General features: G+C 58.8%; 1 protein-coding gene across 1 annotated transcript in view; it reads left to right on the top strand.

The window, feature by feature from the left end:
* ALX4 (ALX homeobox 4) overlaps positions 1-10590 on the top strand; it is a 50097-nt gene extending 39507 nt beyond the window's left edge. Inside the window, 4 exon segments of the mRNA XM_055142317.1 lie at positions 6987-7115; positions 9339-9491; positions 9493-9618; positions 9620-10590. Of these exon segments, the coding sequence (XP_054998292.1) occupies positions 6987-7115; positions 9339-9491; positions 9493-9618; positions 9620-9670 (459 nt within the window). The 3' untranslated portion in view covers positions 9671-10590.
* Positions 10591-24093: the final 13503 nt, after the last annotated feature.

Below are 24093 nucleotides of genomic sequence, written 5' to 3'. Positions count from 1 at the left end.
TTGGCTGCATGCAAGGCAAATGCCCTACCCGCTGTGCTATCGCTCCAGCCCCAAGTAAAATAGTTGTATTTAGATAAAAAGTACTTAGAGAAATGTGAAGGGGAGAGAAGGAAAGGGGTGTCTGTCTGTGTGTGTGTGTGTGTGTGTGTGTGTGTGAGAGAGAGAGAGAGAGAGAGAGAGAGACAGAGAGACAGAGAGACAGAGAGATAGAGACAGAGAGACAGAGAGAGAGGGACAGAGAGGGAGAGAGAGAGAAGGAGAGGGAGAGAGAGGGAGAGAGAGGGAGGGACAGAGAGAGAGAGAGAGAGAGAGAGAGAGAGAGAGAGAGAGGGAGGGAGGGAGGGAGGGAGGGAGAGAGGGAGAGCATGACTTCCCCTGGGGGACAGCTGAGAATGCACAGCTCAGGCTGAGATCAGGCCAGACCCAGGGCGGAACATGTACCCTGCGTGCAGGAGAGTTCATCTGGGCGTAGTTGGGGAGTGGGGGGGGGAAGGCCTTGGATTCCTGAGGGCCTTTTCATATTCTTGTTTCCTTTGGGAGCCACACCCAGCCGGGCCTTACTCTTGGCACAGCGCTCAGGGATCGCTCCCAGCGACTTGGGGAACCCTATGGGGTCTCAGGGATCAGTTCTGGGTCGGCTGCGTGCAAGGCCAGACCCTTACTGGCTGCCCGCACCACCACCCCACCCCGGGGCCCTTTCAGATCCTTCTCACCCCCTTTAGACTCTCCCAGGCGGCTCCTTTTCTGAGGGGTCCCACCCTCCTCAGCAGGGACACCTCAATGCCTGCATCTGGGGCGTGCCTCCGTTTCCCCATCTCCCAAGAGCCCATGAAGCAGTGCGGCCCTCACGGCAGGTGGCTGAGCCCTTCCCCGCGGGGTGGAGCTCCCTGGACACGAGCATTTTGCCGTAGCCAGGCTGGGTCTGAGGTCTCAGGGTCAGGACTTGCAGGCTCAAGCAGTAGATCACGTGTGTGAGGGTATGAGGCCCCGGGGGGGATCCCCCAACCCTGTGTCTCCTGCGGGAGGGCCGCGGGGCTGAGCCCCAAGCTCTCTCTGGAGTGGCCCCAGTTAAAACTCCAAGGGGACCCCTCTCGCCTCTCCAGTGTGTCCAGCTCTAGAGATGTTAGAACCATCCGGAAGCATTTTTTATAAGAATTTTATTTTATTGAATCACCATGTGGAAAATTACAATGCTTTCAGGCTTAAGTCTCAGTTACACAATGCTGAAACAACCATCCCTTCACCAGTGCCCATATCCCGCCACCAAAAAAAAAAAATAATAAAACACAGTACACCTCCCATCCCGCGCCCCCCCCCCGCACCCCCTGCCTTGTAACTGATAAATTTCACTTTACTTTCTATTTACTTTGGTTACATTCAATATTTCAACACAAACCTCACTATTATTGTTAGGAGTACCCCACCAGAGTCAGACCTGTTGTGAAGAGATACGAGGTCGCTTCTGTACTTTAACAACTAAGTCCAGGGCCATTTCTTCCAGATATTGGATCATTGCAAGCTTGTAAACCCCATCTGTGGTTGTCATAATATGGCGGTCACCACACTCTTCACCCCCGGCAAGGAAGAGGCGAGGGAGAGAAATACCTTTCCCCTCCTGGGCGGGCATGGGGCTGCGGCTTAGTTCTCAGTCTGGAGACATTCTGCGAGGAGCTGCCCATATGAAAGTAGTTTAGCTGGGTCTGGATTCAGGCTCGTGCAGCTGCGGAGAGGCCGCACACGCGTGCGGCCCCTGGGATCACATCTCAGCAGCAGGAGGGGCCAGTGCCACCCCCGGAAGCGTTTTCATTCCCAGTAGCGAGTGTGGGAAGGACAGGCAGTGTCCAGCAAGTGGGTCACCAGCCACGGACTGCTGGAGGGCAAGGGATGGGACAGTCCCCAGTTCACCCATATGCCCCGGCCGGCCGTGACTGTCTGGACGCCTGGTGTCAGAGCTGGACGGGAAGCCCAGAGTCCAGCCTCAGCTCTGACCTGTGCGGGGCAGCGGGGGCGGGGGCAGAGGGGCTCCTAGGGGTTATGGAGACGAGACGGGGTGCTGGCGAGCTGCTCCTGGGCGGCGGGTTGGGATAGGCCAGTTCAGTGTGTTTCAGGTCTGTGTACGGGCACATGTATGTGCATGTGCAGGAGCGTGCTACACATGGGATCTCTCCCAGCAACTACCCTAGGATTGATGTCACCTTGAACTGAAGGTGGAACGAAACCTTCTGGAACAAACCATGGGACTGAGGAGGCAGGTCTCACAATTCCAGTCACAACCCAACAGCTTAAGTGGAGAGTGTCTCTGCCCCTACATGGGCATGCACACAGGCACACACGTGTGCACACGTGTGTGCACAACATACATGTGCACACACATGCACACAAGCATGCACACAAACATGATACATGCATGCACACATACACCGTGCACATGCGCACATACATATGTGCAAGGTGCACCCAGGCACATGTATATGCACGTACACACAAACACATTTGAACACACAGCACAGGTACATAAACACATGTGTGCATACATGCACACACATGCATGCACACTCCTACTTCCAGATGGGGCCGTGGGGAGAGACTTCTCTTCAACTAAGAACCAGAGCGTGATGTGGGCCAGTGAGGGTGCTGCCCTGGGTCAGGCAGATCAGAGGGTCCAGAGAGGGCCAGCCTCAGTGCCCCGCCCCCCAGCTGCCAGAGCAGGGTCCCTAGGGTCTGTCCCACTGTCCTGGCCTCTAGGGGAAGCTTGAAAAATCTGAGCATGTCAGCGCCCAGGAAAATCGCCAGGGCCCGTCCCCTGGGAAGGCAGCAGAGGGCCCCCGAAGGACAGTGTCTCCGTGGCGGTACTGAAGACGGGAACCTGGGAGGCCGCCTTCTGCCCAGTGCCCGGCCGCCTGCCAGGCTGCCCCAGGCATCCTTTGTACAAGGCGGTGGGTGGGATCTTCGTGTGCGTCAGACCTCTGGGTTGTGCCCCAAGCTTGGCGGTGGTGCCCCGGGGTGGGAGTTGTGCTGAGACCCCCCAACTCCTCTCCCCTCCCCCTACTCCCCCCCCCCCCCCGCCTCCAGCCTCTGCTGACTTTGCTCCGCACCCACTCAGCTTCAGTGCTGGGAGCCCCGGGCTCAGCGGTGGGGCAGAGAGGGACCGTGCCCCCCACCACGGCCGTTTCCTGGGAAGAGGCTGGGGTTTGGCCCCACTCCAGGGGGCTGCGGGGGCCTCTCTCTGCTGTCTGGGATTCCAATCTCCACAGCTGGTGTCTGAGGACAATGAGGTGGAGGCGCCCCCCCACCCCGCCCCCCTGGCCCAGATGCGCTGCGGTTAGTTAGGGACGTCCCGGGCCAAGACCGGTTGGCCCCGCGGGAGCGCCAGAGCAGGGAGCAGGCCGGGAGCAGGGGGGTCCCCGGGGCAGCCTGTGCAGGAGGGAGGCCGGGACCTCACCTCCTCCGGGATGGCTCTGCCTGGGGCTGTCAGACCTGAGGGGTGGGGGCACCGCACATCTGGAGGGGCCGGCAGGAAGGACTGTGACCTCGGAGTGAGGATGGGAGCAGAGCAGGGTGAGAAATGCACCTCACCAGTGTGGCAGTGAGGAGATGGAGACCCTCACTGCGGAGGGGTCTGCGGCCAAGCCTGAGGTCTGCAGAGCCTTGCGCTGAGGGGAAGGCCCAGGGAAGGGGAGGGGGGAGAAGGAGGAGGAGGAGAGGAGGAGGAGGAGGAGGAGGAGGTGGGAGGAGAGGAGGAAGAGGAGAAGGAGGAGGAGGAGGAGGTAGAGGAGGAGATGGAGGAGGAGAAGATGGAGGGAGGAGGAGGAGGAGGAGGAAAAAAGAGGAGGAAGAGGGGGAGGGGGAAGGGGAGGAAGGAAAGGGTCAGGGGAAGGGTAGAAAAAGTTTAAAAGGAGAAGATGCTACAGGGAAGAGGAGGGAGAAGAAAAGAGGAAAAGAAGGGAAAGAAAAGATGGAGGGAGAGAGAAAATAAACAGAGAGGAGGAGGAGGAAGGGGAGAAGCAGGAAAAGGAGGAGGAAAGGGAGGAGGAAGAAGAGGAGGAAGAGGGGAGGAGGAGGAAGAGGGGAAAGAGAAAGGAGGAAGAAGAAGAGGAGGAAGAGGAGGAAGAGTGTAGGTGGGAAGGAAGGGGAGGAAGGGGAGAGGAGGAAGAGGGAGGGAGAGAGGAGGGCACTTCTGCCCCCACCAAATCTTCTTCTCAAACTCCTAATAAATGGCTCCTCGGATAGCCCAGGGCCCCCTCCCTGCCTGCAGAGACTCCTGCACTGGGCCCGAACTGACCCCTCCAGCAGGGCGTTTCCCCCACTGCTCCGACCCCGGGCATCCACTGCCTACACCTGCCTCCCCCTCTCCCCCACCCCCACAGCCGACCTGATGCCTCCAGTGGTCTCCTTTGTCATCCCCCACCCCCCCCACCTGAAAACCCGGGAGGCGAAGGAGGCTGCGGAAAGACTCGGCTAAGCCTGCAGGAAATTAAACACGAAATGAAAACACAATGCGCTGCCTCACGCTCTCCTCCTGCCCCCAGCCCCCATTCCCGCCTCTGACAAAGGTGGGGAGTCCCATTCCAGCAGTGGGGGGCCCGGGCCTGGACCTTGGGAGCCCCCGAAGAAAAGGGGCCAGAGATGCCCGGCCCAGGAGAGGGTGCTGGTCTTAGGGAGAAGGCCGGAGGAAGGCGAGGAAGAGGAGGAAGTGCGGAGAGACGGGAGACACGGGCGTGTGTGTGTGCATGGGCCTGGGTGTGCAATGCACACACAGGGTGGACGTGGGGCTGGAGCGATGGCACAGTGGATAGGGCGTTTGCCTTGCACGCGGCCGACCCGGGTTCGATTCCCAGCATCCCATATCGTCCCCCGAGCACCGCCAGGAGTAATTCCCGAGTGCAGAGCCAGGAGTGACCCCTGAGCATCATGGGGTGTGACCCAAATTAATTAATTAACTTTTTAAAAGTGGGGGGCCTCCTGACATTCCATACTCACCCCACTTCTGCCAGCTTTTTGTGTTGTTTAGACCCCAGCCTCTTGGTCTGAGAGGGCAGTGGGTAGGGCACTTGCTTGGCCTTGCATGCAGCTTACTCGGGTTCCATCCCCAGCACTCCATAGGGTCCCCGGAGCCCAGGAGTGATGCCAGCGCCAGGAGTAACCCCAGAGCACCTCTGATTGTGCCTCTTTGTCCCCCTCCCCAAACACACACACACACACACACACACACACACACGTGTGCACACAATTAATCAACTCCGTTCCTCTGGCAAAAGATAGCAAGGGCGGGCAGGAGCTCTTGCTATCTTTTGCCACACAAACAGTGTGCCCGCCCCCCCCACCCCGCCGACCTCTGCCTGCGCTGCCCATCTGCCACTGCCCCTGATTCCCTGTTCTGAAGAGCAGGCCCAGGCACTGGTCCCATTTTGCAGATGGAGACACCAAGGCCGTGGTGCAGGCCCAGACTCCAGGAACACGGCTTCAGAGACGTTTCTGGAACTCAGCCCCAGCTCTGGTTCTGTTGGGTGGGAAGGGTCTCCGCCCACCCAGTGGAGACCCTGCCCGAGAGGGGCCCCGGGCCAGGCCCCGTTTGTGCCTCCCTCCATCCACCCAGAGCCCGTGGGCACCCTGGCATCTGGCCGTGGTGGAGGAGGGGCTGCCTTGCCTGGACACGGATGCCTCCCTCCCTCCCTCCCCCACCCACCCTGCTCCCCCACTCGCCCCTCCTTCCCAATCCCAAGCAGGCCCGGGGAAGCTGGGGGGGGGCAGGGTGGGGAGTTCACCGCCTGCTGGAAACACTGTTGCCGAGGGAAGGGAGAGTCCGCAACCCCCCCCCCACCATAGCTCAGGAACCATGCCCACGTCAGCTGGCACCCGGCCCCCACTCTCAGCCACAATGGGGCCAGCCCTCCTCAGCAGCAGGCAGTCTTCGCACTGCAAAGGTGACCCTGCCTCCCTCTAGACCCTTCTAGCAGCCTCCTCCGGGAAGCTGGTCCTTTATTGCCTCCATCTCCCCTCCATCCCCCCTCCATCCCCGGCACTGGATCTGTCACCCACAGGCGCCGCTGCTCAGCTGGGAGACTGTTGCCCACTGCATGGGGTCAGGGAGGACGTGGTGGCAGCGGGGGCCGGGGGGGAGGCTGGGCTCTCGGCCCGTGTCTGTGTTGGGTCCCCAAATCTGCCAACCCCAGGGAGCCAGAACTCAGAACTATTGGAGCAAAGTGGAGCTTCTTGGGAGACTCCTGGAGGCAGTTCACAGCAGTTGGGGTGGGGGGGTGTGGGTTAGGCGCCCCCCCTTCTGGTCTGTTTGGTGACCAGAGAGTGAGTGTGTGTGTGTGTGTGTGTGTGTGTGTGTGTGAGAGAGAGAGAGAGAGAGAGAGAGAGAAAGAGAGAGAGAGAGAGCATTGCCTGCCTTAGCTTCTGAAACTTTGGAAAATGAACTGGGTTCGAGAGCTAGTACAGGGCTGAAGCACTAGCCCAGAACCCCCCAGATGACCCTGGTTCAATCCCCGCATCACCTACGGGCTCCCAAGCACCACCAGGGGCCGCTAGCGAGCACAAACCCAGGAATCGCCTCTGAGCACTGCTGTGTGGGCCCCAACACCCCCTCCAGGAAATGAACAGACAGGCCCAAGACCACTCCCACGGGTGTGTTGGGAGTGCACTGCCTTCCCAGCTCAGCGCTGAGAATGGAATGATCTTGTGTTTCGGGGTGGGGGTGGGGCAGGAGTGGTGTTTGGGTCACACCCGGCGATGCTCAGGGGTCACTCCTGGCTCTGCACTTGGGAATTACTCCTGGTGATGCTTGGGGGGACCATATGGGATGCCGGGGATCGAACCCGGGTTAGCTGCGTGCAAAGCACACGCCCTCCCCGCTATGCCATGGCTCCCGAGGATGGAGACAGAGATGGACACTCCATAGTGCAGCCTGAGCGGGGGTTGGGGGCAGCAGGGGGCAGAGGCTGGGCCTCCCAGTGGGGCCTGACCACTGCTCTGTCCTGCAGGTCTGGTTCCAGAACCGGAGGGCCAAGTGGCGGAAGCGGGAGCGTTTTGGGCAGATGCAGCAGGTCCGGACCCACTTCTCCACGGCCTACGAGCTGCCTCTCCTCACCCGAGCTGAGAACTATGCCCAGGTAAGCCCCGCCCTGGCCGCCCCATCACAGCCGTGCATGTCCACGCAGTGTGAGTGTCCGGGCCTAGCTGGACGTAGGGGAGGGAGAGTAGCCCCTTCCTCTGTTCCTTGGGCCCCATTTCCGGTGTGATACAGGACGGAGGTCAGCGGCCCCTGCCTTCCTGAGGTCGGTGCTAGGGTGGGGAGAAGAGGGAGCCCTGAGTCCCGCAGGTTAGACCCACCTGCCCGCTTAGATCTGCCTCAACCTCCCCCAGGCCCCAGGTTCTTTCCCTACAGAGGGAAAAGAGCCACCATCCTGGCTCTTGTGCTCTCTCTCCTTTCTCCTTCTCTCTCTCCTCTCCTCCTTTCTCCTCTCTCTCCTCTCTCCTTCTCTCTTTCCCCTCTCTCCTCTCCGCTCTCTCCCTCTCTCCTCTCCTCTCTCCCTCTTCTCCTCTCTCTCCTCTCCTCTTTCCTCTCTCCTCTTTCCCCTCTATCCCTCTCCGCTCTCTCCTCTCTCTCCTCTCTCTCCTCTCTCCTCTCCTCTCTCCCTCCTCTCCTCTCTCTCCTCTCTCCGATCTTTCCTCTCTCTCCTCTCTCCTTCTCTCTTCCCGTCTCTCTCCTCTCTCTCTTCTCTCTCCTCTCTCTCCCCCTCTCTCCTCTCTCCTTCTCTCTCCTCTCTCTTTCCTCTCCTCACTCTCCTCTCCTCTCTCTGATCTTTCCTCTCTCTCTCCTCTTTCTCTTCTCTCTTGTCTCTTCTCTGTCTCTCTCCTCTCTCCATTCCTCTCTCTCCTCTCTCTTCTCCTTTCTCCTCTCTCTTTTCTCTGTCCTCTCTCTCCTCTCTCTTCTCTATATTCTCTCTCTCTCTCTTCTCTCTCTCTCTCCCCACGTTGCTGTGAGGTCTGACTTCTTCATCATGAGAGCCCAGTGGCTTGATGGCCACGGAGTCTGCCCTGCGCCCTGCCTGCTCTCCTGGGCATCCATCTCCTTGAAACCCCCCCCCCCCAGCAGCCCCTTCCCCACTCCAGAGGTGTTTGATGCTCAGCGACGTGGTCCAGTAAGAGCTGAGTGGTGTCAGTTCCCTGGGACACCTGAGAGAGGAATGTTGGGCCCTCGGCGTGGCCCTCCCTCCGGGACCCTGACCGGGCAGCTCCCCAGCCTCCAGTCGCCAGCCCCACTCCATGCCTTGGCCCCTCTGAGCGCTGGGACTGGAGGGGGACCAGCTCGTCCCTGTCCTCCTGCCTCTCTCGCACCCGGAGCTCCCGAGAGAGGGGCTGGGGATGGCCGACTGATTCCCTTCACTCCGGCTGGGCAGTGGAGGCTATGGCAAGGGCCCCCTGCGAGCATAGATTTGGGGTGTGGTTCTCCCCCACTCTGCTTTTCTTATTTTGGTGGGACTCGGGACCATATGGGATGCCGGGGATCGAACCCGAGACAGCCATGTGCAGGGCAGATGCCCTAGCCGCTGCCCTGTGGCGCTGGTCTCCTCACTCTGCTTTTAAATGCCTTCCCTGAGTGCTCGGCAGCAGGGGGCAGGGAGCCGGAAGAGCTAGTGAAGGGCCACGGGAGTCGGACCTCAGACTCACCTACGCGCCTGCTCTTAGAGGAAAAACGGGGCCCAGGAGCGGGGCTGGAGGGTTCCGTGGCGCAGAGAGGAGATTAGATGTTCCATGCCCCACTCGGACCCCGCCTGTGGTCCGAACCACTCCCACCCCATCCGGCCCGGGGTGGTGGGAGGAGGACACCCAGGCCTGACCCTTGTGTCCCCGCTGGAGGAAGAGAGTGAGGGTCAGCGTGTGAATGAGACCACCGCTGCCCAGCTGGGCCCTGGAGCTGCTCTCCCCACTGGCCCCTCAGTGGAGCCTGGAGCTCAGGGTTTCGAACCCTCGCGGACTCTGGAAGGGCGGAGCAGGGGCCTGAACCCCAGCCCGTCTCCTGGTGGGGGAGGGGGGCCACATAGTGTCTGCAGGTTTCGAGAGCCCCAGGGTCAAGTATTCAGGAGTGATTTCGTGCTGGCCAGGGGGGAGGGGGAAGGTACTGTGTGGGTCTTGCAAATGTGAGGCCCCTAAGCTCTGTGCTAGGATCCCCCCTGCACACCCCCCCCCCAAAAAAAACCCCTGTAACGGTGCAGTGGTAAGGATGAGCTGTAAGGGACAGGCTTACATGGGGGGTGGGGTGGGGGGGACAGGTAGGCCTTTCTGCCTGTGTCCACTCCTCTGTGACCTCTCTCCCTGCCCTCCCCCCCCAGATTCAGAACCCGTCCTGGATCGGCAACAACGGGGCGGCCTCGCCGGTGCCAGCCTGCGTGGTGCCCTGCGACCCGGTGCCAGCCTGCATGTCCCCCCACGCCCATCCGCCCGGCTCCGGGGCCAGCGGGGTCACCGACTTCCTGAGCGTGTCGGGGGGCTGGCGGTCACGTGGGCCAGACGCACATGGGCAGCCTGTTCGGAGCGGCGGGGCTCAGCCCAGGCCTCAACGGCTACGACCTCAACGGCGAGCCGGACCGCAAGACGTCGAGCATCGCCGCCCCTGCGGATGAAGGCCAAGGAGCACAGCGCGGCTATCTCCTGGGCCACCTGACAGGCCCCGCCCCCACGCGCAGGCCCCGCCCTCGCCCCGCCCCACGCGCAGGCCCCGCCCCCGGGGTGCTGGTCCCGCCCTCGCCCTGCCCCCAGGGCGCCGGCCCCGCCCCCGCTTCCCGGGCCCCGCCTCCCACTCGGCTGTCCTCTGGGGTACCTGGCGGGAGCCGCCCCTGGGCCTGACCCTCAGCACTTTCAGCCGGACTAGGGGACAGCCCCCTCCCCACCCCTCCGCCCCACCTCCTCGCAGAGAGCCAGGGAACCCGGTTGGCAGCTTGGCCTCCACTTTAAGCTGAAGCCCCTTTCTCCCCCCCGCTCTGCCCCGGGCCGCTGAACCCCTGGTCAAGTCAAGGCTAAGCTGCCCATTGGGACCCAGCGCGCCCACCTGGGCTGTTTCCTGTGCCGAGAAGCTGCAGCTGAAGAATCCTGCTGTCTTGTATGGTCCACCCCAACCCCGGCGCCCCCTCTGTTCCCACTCCTGGCCCAACCCCAGGACTCTGGGTCTGGGTGGACACAGAAGTGGAGGGGTAGTGGGAGGGGGGGAACCTGGCCCCTCTCCCGCAATGGTAACCACCTCCTTGAAGGAGAAAATTGTGCTTCTAGAGTGAGGAAGAGGGCGGTGGAGCTGGGTGTGGGGGGGGGCTTGGGCTACACCAGCTCCCAGGCCACCGGCTCCCCTCCTCCCCCCCCCGTAGGCACAGGCTGGGGCTTCCTGCAACTTCGGGTCTTGCTCAGGAGCAGAGGAGCAGGAGCAGAGACAGGATTCGCTGTGGACGGGGCATTCACGCCCAGTCAGGAGCTGCCCCAGGCCCGGCAGCCCTGGCCGGAGCCTGCAGGTGGGGGTGGGGAGGGGGGGCCTGAATCAGCCAGGCCGTCCAACTCACTGCTCGGGGGCCCTTCCCGTGCCAGAGGTGAGGATAGGTTTCCTTGTCTGCAAGAGGAAAGGTTGGGGGGGGGTCTCCTTTTTGGGGGAGGGGGCGGGTAGTGGGGCCAAAGGGTTCATGGCTGTCTGACTCATCTCCTGCTGGGGTTTGGGGACCAGGCTCCCTGTCACTAAGCGGTGCTTCTGCAGTCAGCCTCTCAGGGGGTCCCTTCTGGGAGAGGTATACGGGATTGTCCTTCCGGGGCACCTTGAGACCTGAGCGGATGCATGTGGAGCGAAGGCAGCTCAGTACCGACCTTGGTTCATGCCCTGGGCCACCTGACAGGCCCCGCCCCCAGGCTCAGGCCCCGCCCCCTTTCCCAGAAAGAACCAGCCTCTCTGGTGAGAGAGGTCAGCCTCCTTCAGTGACCTCGACCTCGCCCTTGACCCACACTGATGGGGAGGGGGGGGACCTGCCTCGAGGCCTTGACCCTGTGGGTGAGGAGTGCCAGGGTCATTCTCTGGGGGCCTGGACACAGGGCGGCCTCCTGGGCTGAGTGACTCACGGTCTCTGGGGATCCTGCTCCCCCCTCCCCCCCTCATGTCCTCATCTGCCCCCGAAACAAGGGCCCGGGAGGGGGATGGTGGGGGCAGGGGCGGGGGGGGGGGAGCACTGCTCTGGTTTCCCTTAGACTCCTTGAACCGTAGCCCTCAAACTGGCCTCAGGGAAGTCAAAATGGGCTTGGATGCCGAACGGAATGTTCTGGAAGGCTTGGCTTATAAGGGTTTCGTAGAGTTGAGGATCTTGGAATGGTTTTTAAAGAAGCCTTTCTGAGTGCTGAGGTTCACTGAAATTGCGCTGACCCCCCCTTCCCCCTCCCCCCGCACTCCCCTCCAAATTTGGGAAGAGCAAGGAGGAAGGATGCCTGAGGCTAAATCCAGCTCCTGGAGGCTCCGAGGGGCCCTGACAGCATCTGCTTCCTCATCCCCAACCCCCTGCCTGCCCTGCAGCAAAGAGAACCCGGAAGGCATGGCGAGGAGGCAGGGTGGAGTGAGGGCTCCAGGTGGAACCTTCCGGAGCAGACCTTGGTGCTCCGTTCTCCTGGCAGGTTGCTTTGGGGCTGACCTCGATTTCTGTCGGGCCGACTTGAACCCTAAAACTTGAGAAGAAAAAGCTTCTAACTGAAGGTGGCTGGTGGTTCTGGTTGCCTACCCGCCGCCCGGCCCAGCTGAGGTTAGGATGTGGAGGAGGTGCTGCCACCGCCCCATCCCGTTCTAACCCCAGCCCAGCCCCTGGGGCCTGCCTCGCTCTCTGATGGCCTCCCCAGCCCAGGAACGAGCTTAGAATTTCCTCCTAGTTAGGCCAGTCCCTTTCCCACAGAGACCAGCACCCCCGAGTCGCGTCTGTGCCCTGCAGAATGCAGCGAAGGGGTCGCAGGTACCTTAACCCGCACCCCTCCGGGCTCCAAGAGACACCCCAGGTGGCCGGCCAAGCTCGGCTTCCTGCCCTCTAGGGTGGGGGGCTCCCCAGAGCAGTGATACGCTCACAGGGTGAGCGGCTCTTGGGTTGGGAGAGCACGGGGCCCTCCCAGAGGCCGGCAGCATCCCCGTGGGGACCCGCGGGGCAAATAAGCTATAAAGGAGGTGCCGTGCCCGTGGGCTCTCGGCCCAGGCTCACTCCAGAGGCAGCTCGATGGGAGGGGAAGGGGCAGGAGAGACGCAGGGGGAAGCTGGCAGGTCGCCTGGAGCGTTCCGAGCTCAGGACTGAGCCCCACAGGTGCCATTGTCGTGGTCATCACCACCCTTGGGGCAGAGAGGGGAGACCTGAGGGGTTGGGGGGAGGCGCCCGGAGAGGCCCATCCGCCCCCAAGTCTCTCTCCGTGGCATGCGTGGGCCGTGAGCTTTGTAAGCTTGACTCCCTCCGTGGATACTTGATGCCCAGCGGTCACGCCCAGGCTTCCTTCCGGTGTGGGGAAGGCAGGGGGCAAGGTTAGTTCAAAGACACTGCAGAAAGGGTGCGAGGCCGGCCCGGGCCCCCGCTGACCCTCCTTTCAGCCCAGTAGACAAGAGCAACTTCTCCATGAAGACTTTCGAGCTTTCTGCTGGGGTACAGAGTCTCTCTCTGGCATAGATTGGAACCGGCGGAGTGGGGTGGGGGCGCAGGGGAGGGGTCTTCAAGGGGCTCTGGCTGGCCGAGGGTCAGGGTCTTTGGGGGAGAGGCTGCCCCTGGTTGGTACTGCGTGCACAGGAAGGTGGAGGAGGCTCCCAGGCCCGAGTCCCGGCATCCCCCTCCCCAGAAGGGCGGGAGAGAGTGGGGGTACCCCGGAAGCCCCCTGACCAGAGGGCGCCCTCTCCCGCCGCTTCCCCCTCCACGTACACGCGTACAGCTAGGCCTTTATACTACTGATTTTGAAGGACAGTTTCCCACGTCTGACGGCCTGTTGGGAGCGGGCGGTGGAGGGCTGAGGGGCGGGCAGAACATGAACCTCAACCAATACTAACTTGTCATTGTAAGATAGTTTAGTCCTGTATCGATGCAACTCTTCCTTTAGCTTAATGGCCTGGGGTGGAATATTAAAAATATATATATTAAAAAAAAAGTTCAGAAAAAAAAAAGTACCCGAAAAAAAAAATGAGGTTGGTTCCATAAAGTTTTACTGCCTATACCACCATGTAACGACATTATAGCGAAATATTAAAAGAAACGTTCTTGCCTTTTCAAAGTAAGTTATTGCACGTACATCTTTGGGGGGAGGTAGAGGGCTCGGGGGCCCTGGGGGCCCAGGCCGAGGGGCCAGACAGAGGCGGAAGCCCCAGGCAGCTCCCAGAGCACCCGAGGCCGGACGCCCGATCTGTTTGGTTGTGTTGGCAATAAACTCCTTCTCCTTCCTCCTCTCAACCCGGCCCTGTCTGTTTTGTTCCCGACTGTGACAGATGAAATGTGATCAGAGGGGCCTCTGAAATCTCACGTTAATTGAAGTCGGCAAAAAATACTAACAGTGCCCTTTTGAACTGCTGACAGTACAGAATGGATTACCAAGGCTAGATTAACAACAGGTGGCCGGCCGGGCCTCCTGCACAAAGAGGGGGTGGCCTGTGAGGGTCTGGGGCGCCCCCTCGGTCCCAGAGGACCTGTCTGTAGCAGAGCAGGCAGGCGGAGAGGGAGGGGGCGGGGGAGTGACCGGAAGCCCCTCATCTCGGCACCCCCACCATCTCTGGGGACATTTGGGTCAGGGCTCAGCCCGATGCGGCTCTGAAGGGTGGACGAGCTCCAGGGGCATGCGGGGAGTCCAGGGCGGAGAGGGCCAGGGCAAGCAGATGCCCTCCTGGCACCGAGCTCGGGACGGGCTTCTGGGAGGGGCGGGTTGCTGACCTCGCTGCCCACTGGGTGTCTGGGGGAGCCTGGCAGATGATTGAAGAGCAAAGCTGGAGACTGAACACTCCACAGGGGGAAGTAATGGCCCCAGAGGGGTGGGAAGTGGTGGGGAGTGGCCCTGATGGAAGACCTCTGGGTAGAGTAGGGAGAAGGCTTACTTGGCTTTCCTGTGGGAAAGGTGGGGGACTGGAGGTGCTGAGACTCCTGGTCTACCCTGTGGGGAGGGGAAGAGGGGAGGAGGAGGAGGAGAGGAGGAGGAAGAGGAGGATGGGGAGTAGGGGGAGAGGAGTAGGAGGAGAGGAGAAGGAGGAGGAGGAGGAAGGGGAATAGGGAGAGAGGAGGAGAAGGAGAGGAGGAGGAGGAAGGGGAGTAGGGGGAGAGGAGGAGAAGGAGAGGAGGAGGAAGGGGAATGGGGGAGAGGAGGAGGAGAGGAGGAGCAGGGGAGAGGAGGAGGAGTGGAAGAGGAGGAGGAGAGGAGAAATATGGGGAGAGGAAGAGGAGAAGAGGGGGAGAGGAGGAGGAGAGAAGGAGAAGGAAAGAGGAGGAGAAGAGGAGGAGGAGGGGAAGAGGAGGAGAGAAGGAGTAGGGGGAGAGGAAGAGGAGAAGAGGAAGAGGAGAAGGACAGGAAGAGGAGAAGAGGAGGAGAAGAGGTAGAGGACGAGGAGGAGGAGAGGAGGAGGAGGTGGTGGAGAGGAGAAGTAGGAGGAGAGGAGGAGGAGGAGAGGAGAAGGAGGAGAGGAGGAGGAGGAGGAGAAGAGGAGGAGGAGGAGAAGAGGAGGAGGTGGTGAGAAGAGGAGAAGGAGGAGGAGTGGAGGAGGTGGAGAGGAGGAGAAGAGGAGGAGTGGAGGAGGTGGAGAGGAGGAGGAGAGAAGGAGGTGGAGAAGGAGAGGAGGAGGAGGGGAGGAGGTGAGAGGAGGAGGAGAGGAGGAGGAGGAGAGGAGGAGGTGGAGAGGAGAGGAGGAGGTGAGAGGAGGAGGAGAGGAGGTGAGAGGAGGAGGAGAAGGGAGGAGGGTGAGGAGAAGGAGAGGAGGAGGAGAGAAGGTAGAGGAGAGGAGGGGGAGGAGAGAAGGAGGAGGAGAGGAGGAGGTAGAGGAGAGGAGGGGGAGGAGAGAAGGAGGAGGAGAGGAGGAGGTAGAGGAGAGAAGGAGAAGGAGGAGGAGTAGAGGAGGAGAAGAGGAGAAGGAGAAGAGGAGGAGGAGGAAAGGAGGAGGTAGAGGAAAGGAGGAGAAGGAGGAGGAGTAGAGGGGGAGGAGAGGAGGAGGAGGAGGAGGAGGAAAGAATGAGGAGGAGAGAATGAGGAGGAGGAGGAGGAGGAGGAGGAGAGGGGTGGAGGAGGAGAGGAGGAGGAGGAGGAGGAGAGAATGAGGAGGAGAGAATGAGGAGGAGGAGCCCTGCTGTGTGTGAGCCCAGGAAACCGATGCGCACAGGACAGGGGTTCCGAGTCCCGGCCCTGGAGAGGATCCCGTCTGCCCTGCTACGCTGCCTCCCGGAGCCCCTCTTGGGCTCTGACTCCCGGAGAGTCTGTGCCCACTTGAGGGAGCGCTAGGGGAAAGGACAACCACTGTCACCTCTTGGGGCTCAGGGTCACAGCGATCCTTGGTCTCTGCACCCCCAAATCCTCTAGGAAGCCTGGGGCAGGATAGAGAGGGGAGCCCCGGAGCCAGAGGGCACGCCTCGCACCCTTGCTTCTCTCCATGGAGACGAGCACCTCCCTTCTCTGGGGTGCACAGGAGACTGGGGGAGAGAGACACAGACCCCTGGGGCCCCTCTGGGCACCCCGCCCTGACACCCCGGCCAGGACGCTACCCACGCCATGCCCCGCCCTTCCCCACCATGCCCCACCCTTCCCCGCCTGGCCATCCAGGCCACCCACCACCCCTCCCGCCTCTCTGGAGTCGTCACTCGGCCCAGTGGGAGACATGCTCTGTTCTGCCTGGCCGCCCCCAGCCTGCTGGCCTCCTTACCTGAGAACTCCAGCTCCTGCTCTGAGGCCCCTCCAAATGACCTTTGTTGTTGTTGTTTTTTTTTTGCTTTTTGGGTCACTCCCGGCAATGCACAGGGGTTACTCCTGGCTCATGCACTCAGGAATTACTCCTGGTGGTGCTCAGGGGACCATATGGGATGCTGGGAATCAAATCAAATCAGACCCCAAAATGACCTTTGTTCACCCCCAACTTCTCTGTCTTTCTGCCTCCCCCCCCAAAAAAAACGATGCCCAAACCTCCTCACCTAAATTTCTAAAGTCGATCACTGTCCCTCTGAGTTCCCACAAGACTCTGGCACTCTGGGGGCTCTGGATTCCTCACCCGGGGGCCGTAGAGAGAGTTCAGTGGGTGGGACACTTGCACTGCATGAAGCTGAGCCGGGTTTAATCCCCCGGCATCCCCTCTGGGCCCCTGAGCCCTGCCAAGGTTGAGTGATCACTGAGTGTCAAGAACATGAAGGCGGGGCCTGGAGCAATAGCACAGTGGGTAGGGTGTTTGCCTTATACATCGCTGACCCGGGTTCGATTCCCAGCATCCCATATGGTCCCCTAAGCACTGCCAGGAGTGATTCCTGAGTGCAGAGCCAGGAGTCAGCCCTGAGCATTGCTGGGTGTGACCCAAAAAGCCAAAAAGCAAAAAAAAAAAAAAAAAAAAAAAAGAACAGGAAGGCCACTCAATACCTCTATTGCAAACTACACCGCCCCAAAGGAGAGAGAACAAAAGGGAATGCCCTGCCGCAGAGGCAGGGTGGGGTGGTGGGGATTGGGGTGGGGGTGGTGGGAGGGATACTGGGATCATTGGTGGAGGTGAATGGGCACTGGTGGAGGGATGGGTAAACGATCACTGTATGACTGAAATGCAAACACAAAAGTTCATAAGTTTGTAACTGTACCTCGCAGTGATTCTACAATAAAAAATTTTTAAAAAGAGAGAGAGAGAAAAAGCCCTGAGCATTGCCCAGGTGTGTGTCCCCACCCCTCCCTGAAAAAAAAAAAAAAAACACGAAACATTTGCTACCTTAGTACTTGCACCTTGGCCCCTACCCTCTGACCAAAGGACACCAGAGGGACTTGTTCTGCTCACAGCTGAGAAGGCAGGGAAGCCGGGCAGGAGGCGCTGAAGTGAGCATTAGGAGATCCGCCCCCCTCCACCCCCAATCAGGCTCCGGACCAGAAATGGAAGTCTGGGAGGGGGTGGGGAGGAAGGGCTGAGCTCAGTGCCAGAGCCAGAAGCTGCACCAGGCCCCTTGAGATTCATCAGGAGGGAGCTGAGCCCCCAGCTCGGGGCCAGCCTGGAACCCCGCTGCCCTCTCCCTCCTGGTCCTGTGTTCCTGGCGGTGGACTCCCGAGGCTGGCTCCCGAGATGCTCCCGAGCCCCGAGCCTGCATCCCGGGCATCTCTGGGCCAGCCTTGTCCCCATCCGCCCCACCTGCAGCCTGGCCCGTTGGGTCTGAGGCCACATCTGCCCGCCACGGTTCCCGCAGAAGCCGATCTGCTCCGGCCTCTCAGCCAAGCCCCTTTCCTAGGTCCTGAAGCAGCAGGGCTGGGCCCCCGCAGGGTGGAGGGGGAGCCGCGGCGGGGTGGGGGGCGCCGTGGGGGTGGTCTCTCGCCTCACACTTGCCTGCTCAGCAGCTCGGGAACAATAGGCCCCGTTCCCCAAAATAGGGCTCCCAGCAAACTGCGCAGACAGGAGAAGATGCCAGACTGGAGACAATGGGTGTGAGCACTGACATTTTCCCAGGAATTATGATTCCAAACAGATTTTTTAATTTAATTTAATTTTTTTCCCCCTTCGCTCCAAGCAGACCACAGACCCACAGGCGGGAGGAAAGGCTGACTCCCGCCAAGGAGGGCGGGCGCGGGGCCAGGTGCAGGCCATGTGTGAAGGTGGGGCGGGCGCGGGCTGCGGGCACACCCCCCTGCGGGCGGGCACACCCCTCTGCGGGCCGGCGCTCCAGCGTTCTCACTGCCCCTCCCGGGGCGGGGGGCTCCTCAAAGCCCACCATCCAACCCCCTTCCCTTCTCGCTCTTCCCCTTGTCCTGGGGCCCCCTTCCTGCCCAGCCTCCCCAGCTGTCGCTGTGATAGGACGGCCTCCTTAGACCCGGGAGGGAACGAGAACACGGATGTGTGCGTGCACGTGTGCGTGTGTGCGTGCGCGCACCTGGCGGAGGGGGCAAGCGGCCGAGGGGTCTGAGACACAGTGGCAGCCGGGTGCGTTGGGACAGGAGCCCCTTGTGTGCATGGGAGGGCGGAGCCAGACACCCCCACCTCCCTTCCCACCTCCCCAACCCGGACCCCTGCCACTGTGAGGCCCAAATGGAGCTATGACCCGCTCCACTTTGAGACCCAAACTCAGCAGGCCTAAGTCTCAGTTTCCCCCATCCCGACGTTTCCGAAAACAACATCACCCTGGGCAGATAATCCTACCCGTGGGAACAGCCTATCAGAGTAAGGGTCCTGGGCAGTGGCGCCCAGCCAAGCAGAGCCACGGGATGGACAGGGACCAGAATTGGAAACATAGTGCCCGTTCCTAGAAAAAAGATGCTGTTACATAACCAAACCCTATATAAACTGCTCAGAATTCGGAGTCGGGGGTCCTTGGCAAGACTCCACTGCCTTGGTTGAGACTCGGACCCGAGCTCGAGCTAGCAATCAAGGGTGCCTTGCTTTTGCCTCCTCGCGTCTGGTCTGGTCAATGCGCGAGCGAAGCTCCCTCCTTGGGACTTAACACGGCCACCAGCTGCGAGTGAGCAGAGGCCAGGCTGGAGGGGTGACCAGCTCCATGCGCTCCTGTGAGCACTGAACCACTTTCCTCTCTCAGCTTGTGATCTCCTCAGAGAAGACAGATCGCTCCTCCCTGCTTATCTCACAGAAGGTTAAGTTTAAAAGGGTTCCCGTAGTTGCCTTTTTTTTTTTTTGCAGTGCTAAGAATCGAACCCAGGACCTCACACATGCAAGGCAAGTGATGAGCTACATCCTGAGCCATAAATAACGATGAAGTTTTTTTTTTTGAGGAGGGGAGGAGTATGTGAGCTACACCCACTCACTTTCTACTGAGACCAGCAGGCACGATGAAGGGGTCGTGCCAGCCTCACTCCCTCCACCCACGCTGATGCCAACTCGAAGATGCAAGGGCCCTCCCTGCCTCTCAGAACCCCCCTTCCCCGGGGTGGGGTTGGCCCTGAAGCACAGAGGGGAAGGGTGGGCTTGCTTGGGGTGCCTGGGGTGTCTCGGATCCAACTGAGCTCACTCACTCACCAGGCAAGTGTTGGACAGATGGCAAAGCCAGGCGCCCCGAGGGGAAGGTGGAGGAGGCGAAGGACAGGGGACCAAGGGTGTCACCCTCTCCCGAGGTGTGGCGGGGGGGGGGAGCACCCCACGCCCGCCCCCTACCCCCCAGGTTGCACTTGTGGGCTGGGCGAAGCCGTGGGTGGGGCGGGGTTTGGTGTGCCGCCCCGGGGCAGCCCGCCAGGCTGCCACCCGACATTCCTCGCGCTGGGAGGCCCGGGGAGCAGACAGCTGTGCTCGCAGCCCACCGTCGTGGTGGAGGTGCTGGCAGCCTCGGCGTCTGGGGGGGCCTCTCCTCCGGGCTTGTCCACAGCCGTCGGCTCACCTCCCCCCCTGCCGCCACCATGTCCTTAGGAGCCTTTCCGGGGGCCCTCCCCTCCACAGGAGCCCAGGGATGCTGCCGGGCGAGGCTCTGATTCCCCCTGAGAGCTGCGTGTTCCAAACCCGCTCCCACAGCAGCCCGGGTTTCTGCGTAGGGATTCTGCAGCCCGTCTACAGGGGTCTGGAAGTGAGGGTGATGCTGCTGGTGTCGGTGGGTGAGGGGACGGCACGGAAAGAGCCCCCCTCCCCCTCTCATCCCTGTCCCTCATCCCAAAGGGTCTAAGCTCGGGCCAGCCTCGCTCTCTCCACCCACGCTGATGCCAACGCGAAGATGCAAGGGCCGGTGGCTCTCAGAACCACCGCAGGTGGGGCCGGAACCATAGCACGGGGTGGGGGGGAGGGCGCTTGCCTTGAACCCGGGCTCAATCCCTGGCACCCCGTAGGGTCCCCCAAGCACCTTCAGGAGTGATCCCTGAGTGCAGGCCAGGTGTAGGTAAGCCCTGAGCATCGCCGGGTGTGGCCCCCAAACAACAACAACAAAAGCACTGCAGCAGAGGGTGGGGGGGGTGCCAAGCTACAGAACCCCATTGCTTTTCAGCCCTAGCCTCACCTTTCCCAGTTTCCCACCCTAGACTTGGTGCTCCTGAAAATCTGGGATGTCTGTGATCTTGTTTCTTTGTGTGTGTGTATGTGTGTGTAGGTGGTGGTGGTGGTGGTGGTGGTGGTGGTGGTGGTGGTGTGTGTGTGTGGTCTTCTGGTTTCTGTACGTGTATGGGTGGTGGGTGGTGTTTGGGCTCCACCTGGCAGTGCTGACTCCTATTTCTGTGCTCAGGGCTCATTCCTGGTGATGCTCAGGGGACCCGATAAGGCGCTGGTGCTCGGCCCTTAAGGGCAGGGCAAGCACCTTAAATCCCGCACCATCTCTCCAGCCCCTCTTCTTTTCCTTTTCACTGCCTTCCGGCCAGAGTGCCTGCCCCCAACACCCCCACACACCCCGTCCACTCCCTCCCACCACTAGCCTCCCGCTCTCTCCACCAAACCCAGCCGCCCCCGGCTTCTTCCATGGAGCGGTGAGTGCAGGCCACCCGGCCAGGCCCACCCTAGCCAGCAGACAGGAGGGAAGTGGCTCGTCTCACGCGCGTAATGATTCCATTATCAGCTCCTTGAAGGTGGTCACGGCTCGGCCTTCACCTGGTGATCTACAATAGCACCCGGGATGCTCACACCGCAGGCTGGAGGGCTGGTGAGTCCATATGGGACTCAGATCGGGGCCACAAAATGGGAAGCAGCCAAGCTTTTAAGCCTGAGGACAACAGGAACCAGGGCAGGAGGGGAAATACGGTGGGTAAAGCACTTGCTTTGCACACACACACACACACACACACACACACACACACACACACACACACACACACAGGCTCAACCCCCAGCATCACGTCTGGTTCCCTGGCATCACCAGGAGTGAACCCTAAGCACAGAGCCAGGAGTAAGTGCTGAGCACGGATGGGTGTGGCCAAATAAGAAAAAGAAAGATGAGGGCTTTTTTTTGGCGGGGGGGGGTATTCTTCCTTTTTTCTTGTGAAGCAAACTGGTTTTTATGAAAGAAATTTAGAGAAATGTGAGAGAAAGATGGGCTCAAGAGAGAACATGGGGGAGCTGGAGCAATAGCATAGTGGGTAGGGCGTTTACCTTGCATGTGGCCGACCCGGCTTTGAATCCCAGCATCCCATATGGTCCCCTGAGCACTTCCAGGAGTAATTCCTGAGTGCAGAGCCAGGAGTAACCCCTGTGCATTGCCGGGTGTGACCCAAAAAGAGAGAGAGGGAGAGAGGAGAGAGAGAGAGAGAGAGAGAGAGAGAGAGAGAGAGAGAGAGAGAGAGAGAGAGAGAGAGAGAGAGAGAGAGAGAGAGAGAACACGGGATTCTCCAGGGGCTTAGCAGCTAAGAAAGATGATTTTTATAACCTCAGGTAAAACCTGAAAAACATAAACCACAGAAATACTAAGCAAAGAAGGAGGGGTTTGTGTACAGATACAAATATGTGCAGGTAATAGTCCCACCGTGATGGTAGATGCTTCTTCCCGAGCTGTTCAATAGAATTTGCCACATAACACTTGGGACTTGGATGCTTCTTTCCAAGATGTTTGACTCGTGCATTTGGCTGACTGAAGAGCGACAGGACTATGCAGAATTTTCTATTTCTTCTTGGGGCATGTTTGTCAGCTTCTTTTTCAAGGATCATGTTGTTCATCTCTGCTGGAGAGTTGTTCATATATGTTCCCCTCTCTGTGTTTCTAGAATTTCTATCACTGTCCTGATACAGGCAGCCTGTCACTTTTCTTTCTTCCCTTGAACAATCTAGAGTAGTCATTAATTTTTTTTTAAAAAAACCACAATTTTCGTTTAATGCACTTTTTTTCCCATTGTTCATCCAGTTTTTCTTTATATGCACTCAGGGTTCTTTTTGTTTGTTTCTTTCTGTGATCTTTGAATTTAATTTGTGATTGTTTTTCTAGTTTTGGGTTTTTTTTTTTTGCTTTTTTCGGTCACACTTGGCAATGCACAAAGATTACTCCTGGTTCTGCACTCAGGAATCACCCCTGGCATTGCTCAGGGGACCATATGGGATGCTGGGAATCAAACCCAGGTCAGCTGCCTGCAAGGAAAACGCCCTCCCTGCTGTGCAATCGCTCCAGCCCCTTTTTCTAGTTTTTTTGAAATGTGAAGTTTAGATCACTGGTTTTAGTTTTTCTATAGTGAACATTTTAAGCTCTAGAACTAGGGCTGGCTGCTTGTCAGGCAATGGCTTCCCCACTGTCTGTCTCTCTGGCCCTACCTTGAAGCACTTGAAGCCTTGAAGCACTATTGGCCAGTGATTATTTATTCTGTTCTCCCCACCACTGTTCCTTGTTTTAAAGTTTATTTTGTTCTTTTTTGATATAACCACTTTCTATGATTCTTCGTTAGATTTGGGGGGGGGAGACTTTTTTTTTAACCTTTCTAACAACTGTATTTTATGGTACTTCCCATAAAAATAGCATGCAATTGCTCTTACGATTTAATTCAGAATGATAATCCCGGCCCTGTAATTAGAATGTTTAGGCCACTTACATTTACTTTAATTATTGGTGTTTGGGTTGAAGACTACTCCCTGACTTTATTTATCCTGTCTGTTCTTGGTTAACTCTTTCTCTTTTTTCCTGCCTGTTTTTCTGGTACCCTTCTCCCAGTACTCCTTTATCGGCTCCTCTTCTTTTATAAATGTTTCTCGGGGTTGCTTTGGGGTTTACAAGGTGTGTCTTTAATGTGTCCGTCTGTTTCCCAGACATCGCCCTGGATTGATTCTTCCCTCGTGGGCCGCTTTGCAGTGTCTTTGCTGATGGTTCTCTTCCCTACCCCCGAACTTTAGACAGGGGACTCAGCATCCGGCTCCAGGCCTTTTCTCCTGGGCCTCACGACCTTCTGGTTTTAAATCCCCTCATCCTGGCAGGTCTCACTTTCCTTCAGATCTCCAGATCTCTTAACTGCTCAAAAGAACAACCGTCTAGAGAGATGTCCAGGTGCCATCTCAAACTTGGCACCTTGAAAACTCTGTTTCCTTTCCTCTCCTTTCTCCATGCTCCCTGCCCTCACGTTTGCCCAGTACCACTCTTTTACAGAGGACAAACCCTTGAGCCCGCAAGTATTGTCAGCTTTCCAAACTCATGGGTGAACCCAAGACGCACGATTTCTGGTTGGACCACCTCTTCAGTTATCAATCTGGCTCAGCTGCCACTCCCACCTCCAGCAGCCTCCTCGCTCCCTTTCTTTGAGGCTTATTTCCTCCCTACAGCCTTGTCTCCGAACTGCAGGTAAAAGACCCATTCTTTAAAAAGACATTCATTGGTACATCTACATAATGGAATACTACGCAGCTGTTAGAAAAGATGAAGTCGTGAAATTTGCATATAAGTGGATTAACATGGAAAGTATCATGTTAAGTGAAATGAGTCAGAAAGAGAGAGACAGGCATAGAAAGATTGCACTCCTCTGTGGATTATAAAATAACAGAATGGGAGACTAACACCCAAGAATAGTAGAAATAAGTACCAGGAGGTCTGCCCCGCAGCTTGGAAACTGGACTCACATGCTGGGGGAAAAGGCAGCTGAGATAGAAAAGGGAACTCCAAGTGGAGGATGTTGGGAGGACCCACTCAGGTTGAAAGATGCGTGCCGAAAGTAGACTATAGACCGAACATGATGGCCACTCAGTACCTCTATTGCAAACTACAACACCCAAAAGGAGAGAGAACAAGGGGGAATGCCCTGCCACATAGGCAGGGTGGGGTGGCGGGGGATGGTTTTGGGGGTGGTGGGAGGGATACTGGGATCATTGGTGGAGGAGAATGGGCACTGGTGGAGGGATGGGTAAACGATCAGTGTATGAGTAAAATGCAAACACGAAAGTTCATAAGCTTGTAACTGTACTTCACAGTGATTCACTAATAAAAAAATAAAAAATAAATAAAAATAAATAAAAAGCTATTTACAGGGGGCTGGAGCAATCGTACAGTGGATAGGGCAATAGCACAGCGGGTAGAGCATTTGCCTTGG

This window comes from Sorex araneus, chromosome 6 (genome assembly GCF_027595985.1).
Source record: "Sorex araneus isolate mSorAra2 chromosome 6, mSorAra2.pri, whole genome shotgun sequence".
NCBI lineage: Eukaryota > Metazoa > Chordata > Mammalia > Eulipotyphla > Soricidae > Sorex > Sorex araneus.
The sequence above is the reverse complement of the archived record's forward strand: the minus strand, read 5'-3'. Positions and strand labels throughout refer to the sequence as shown.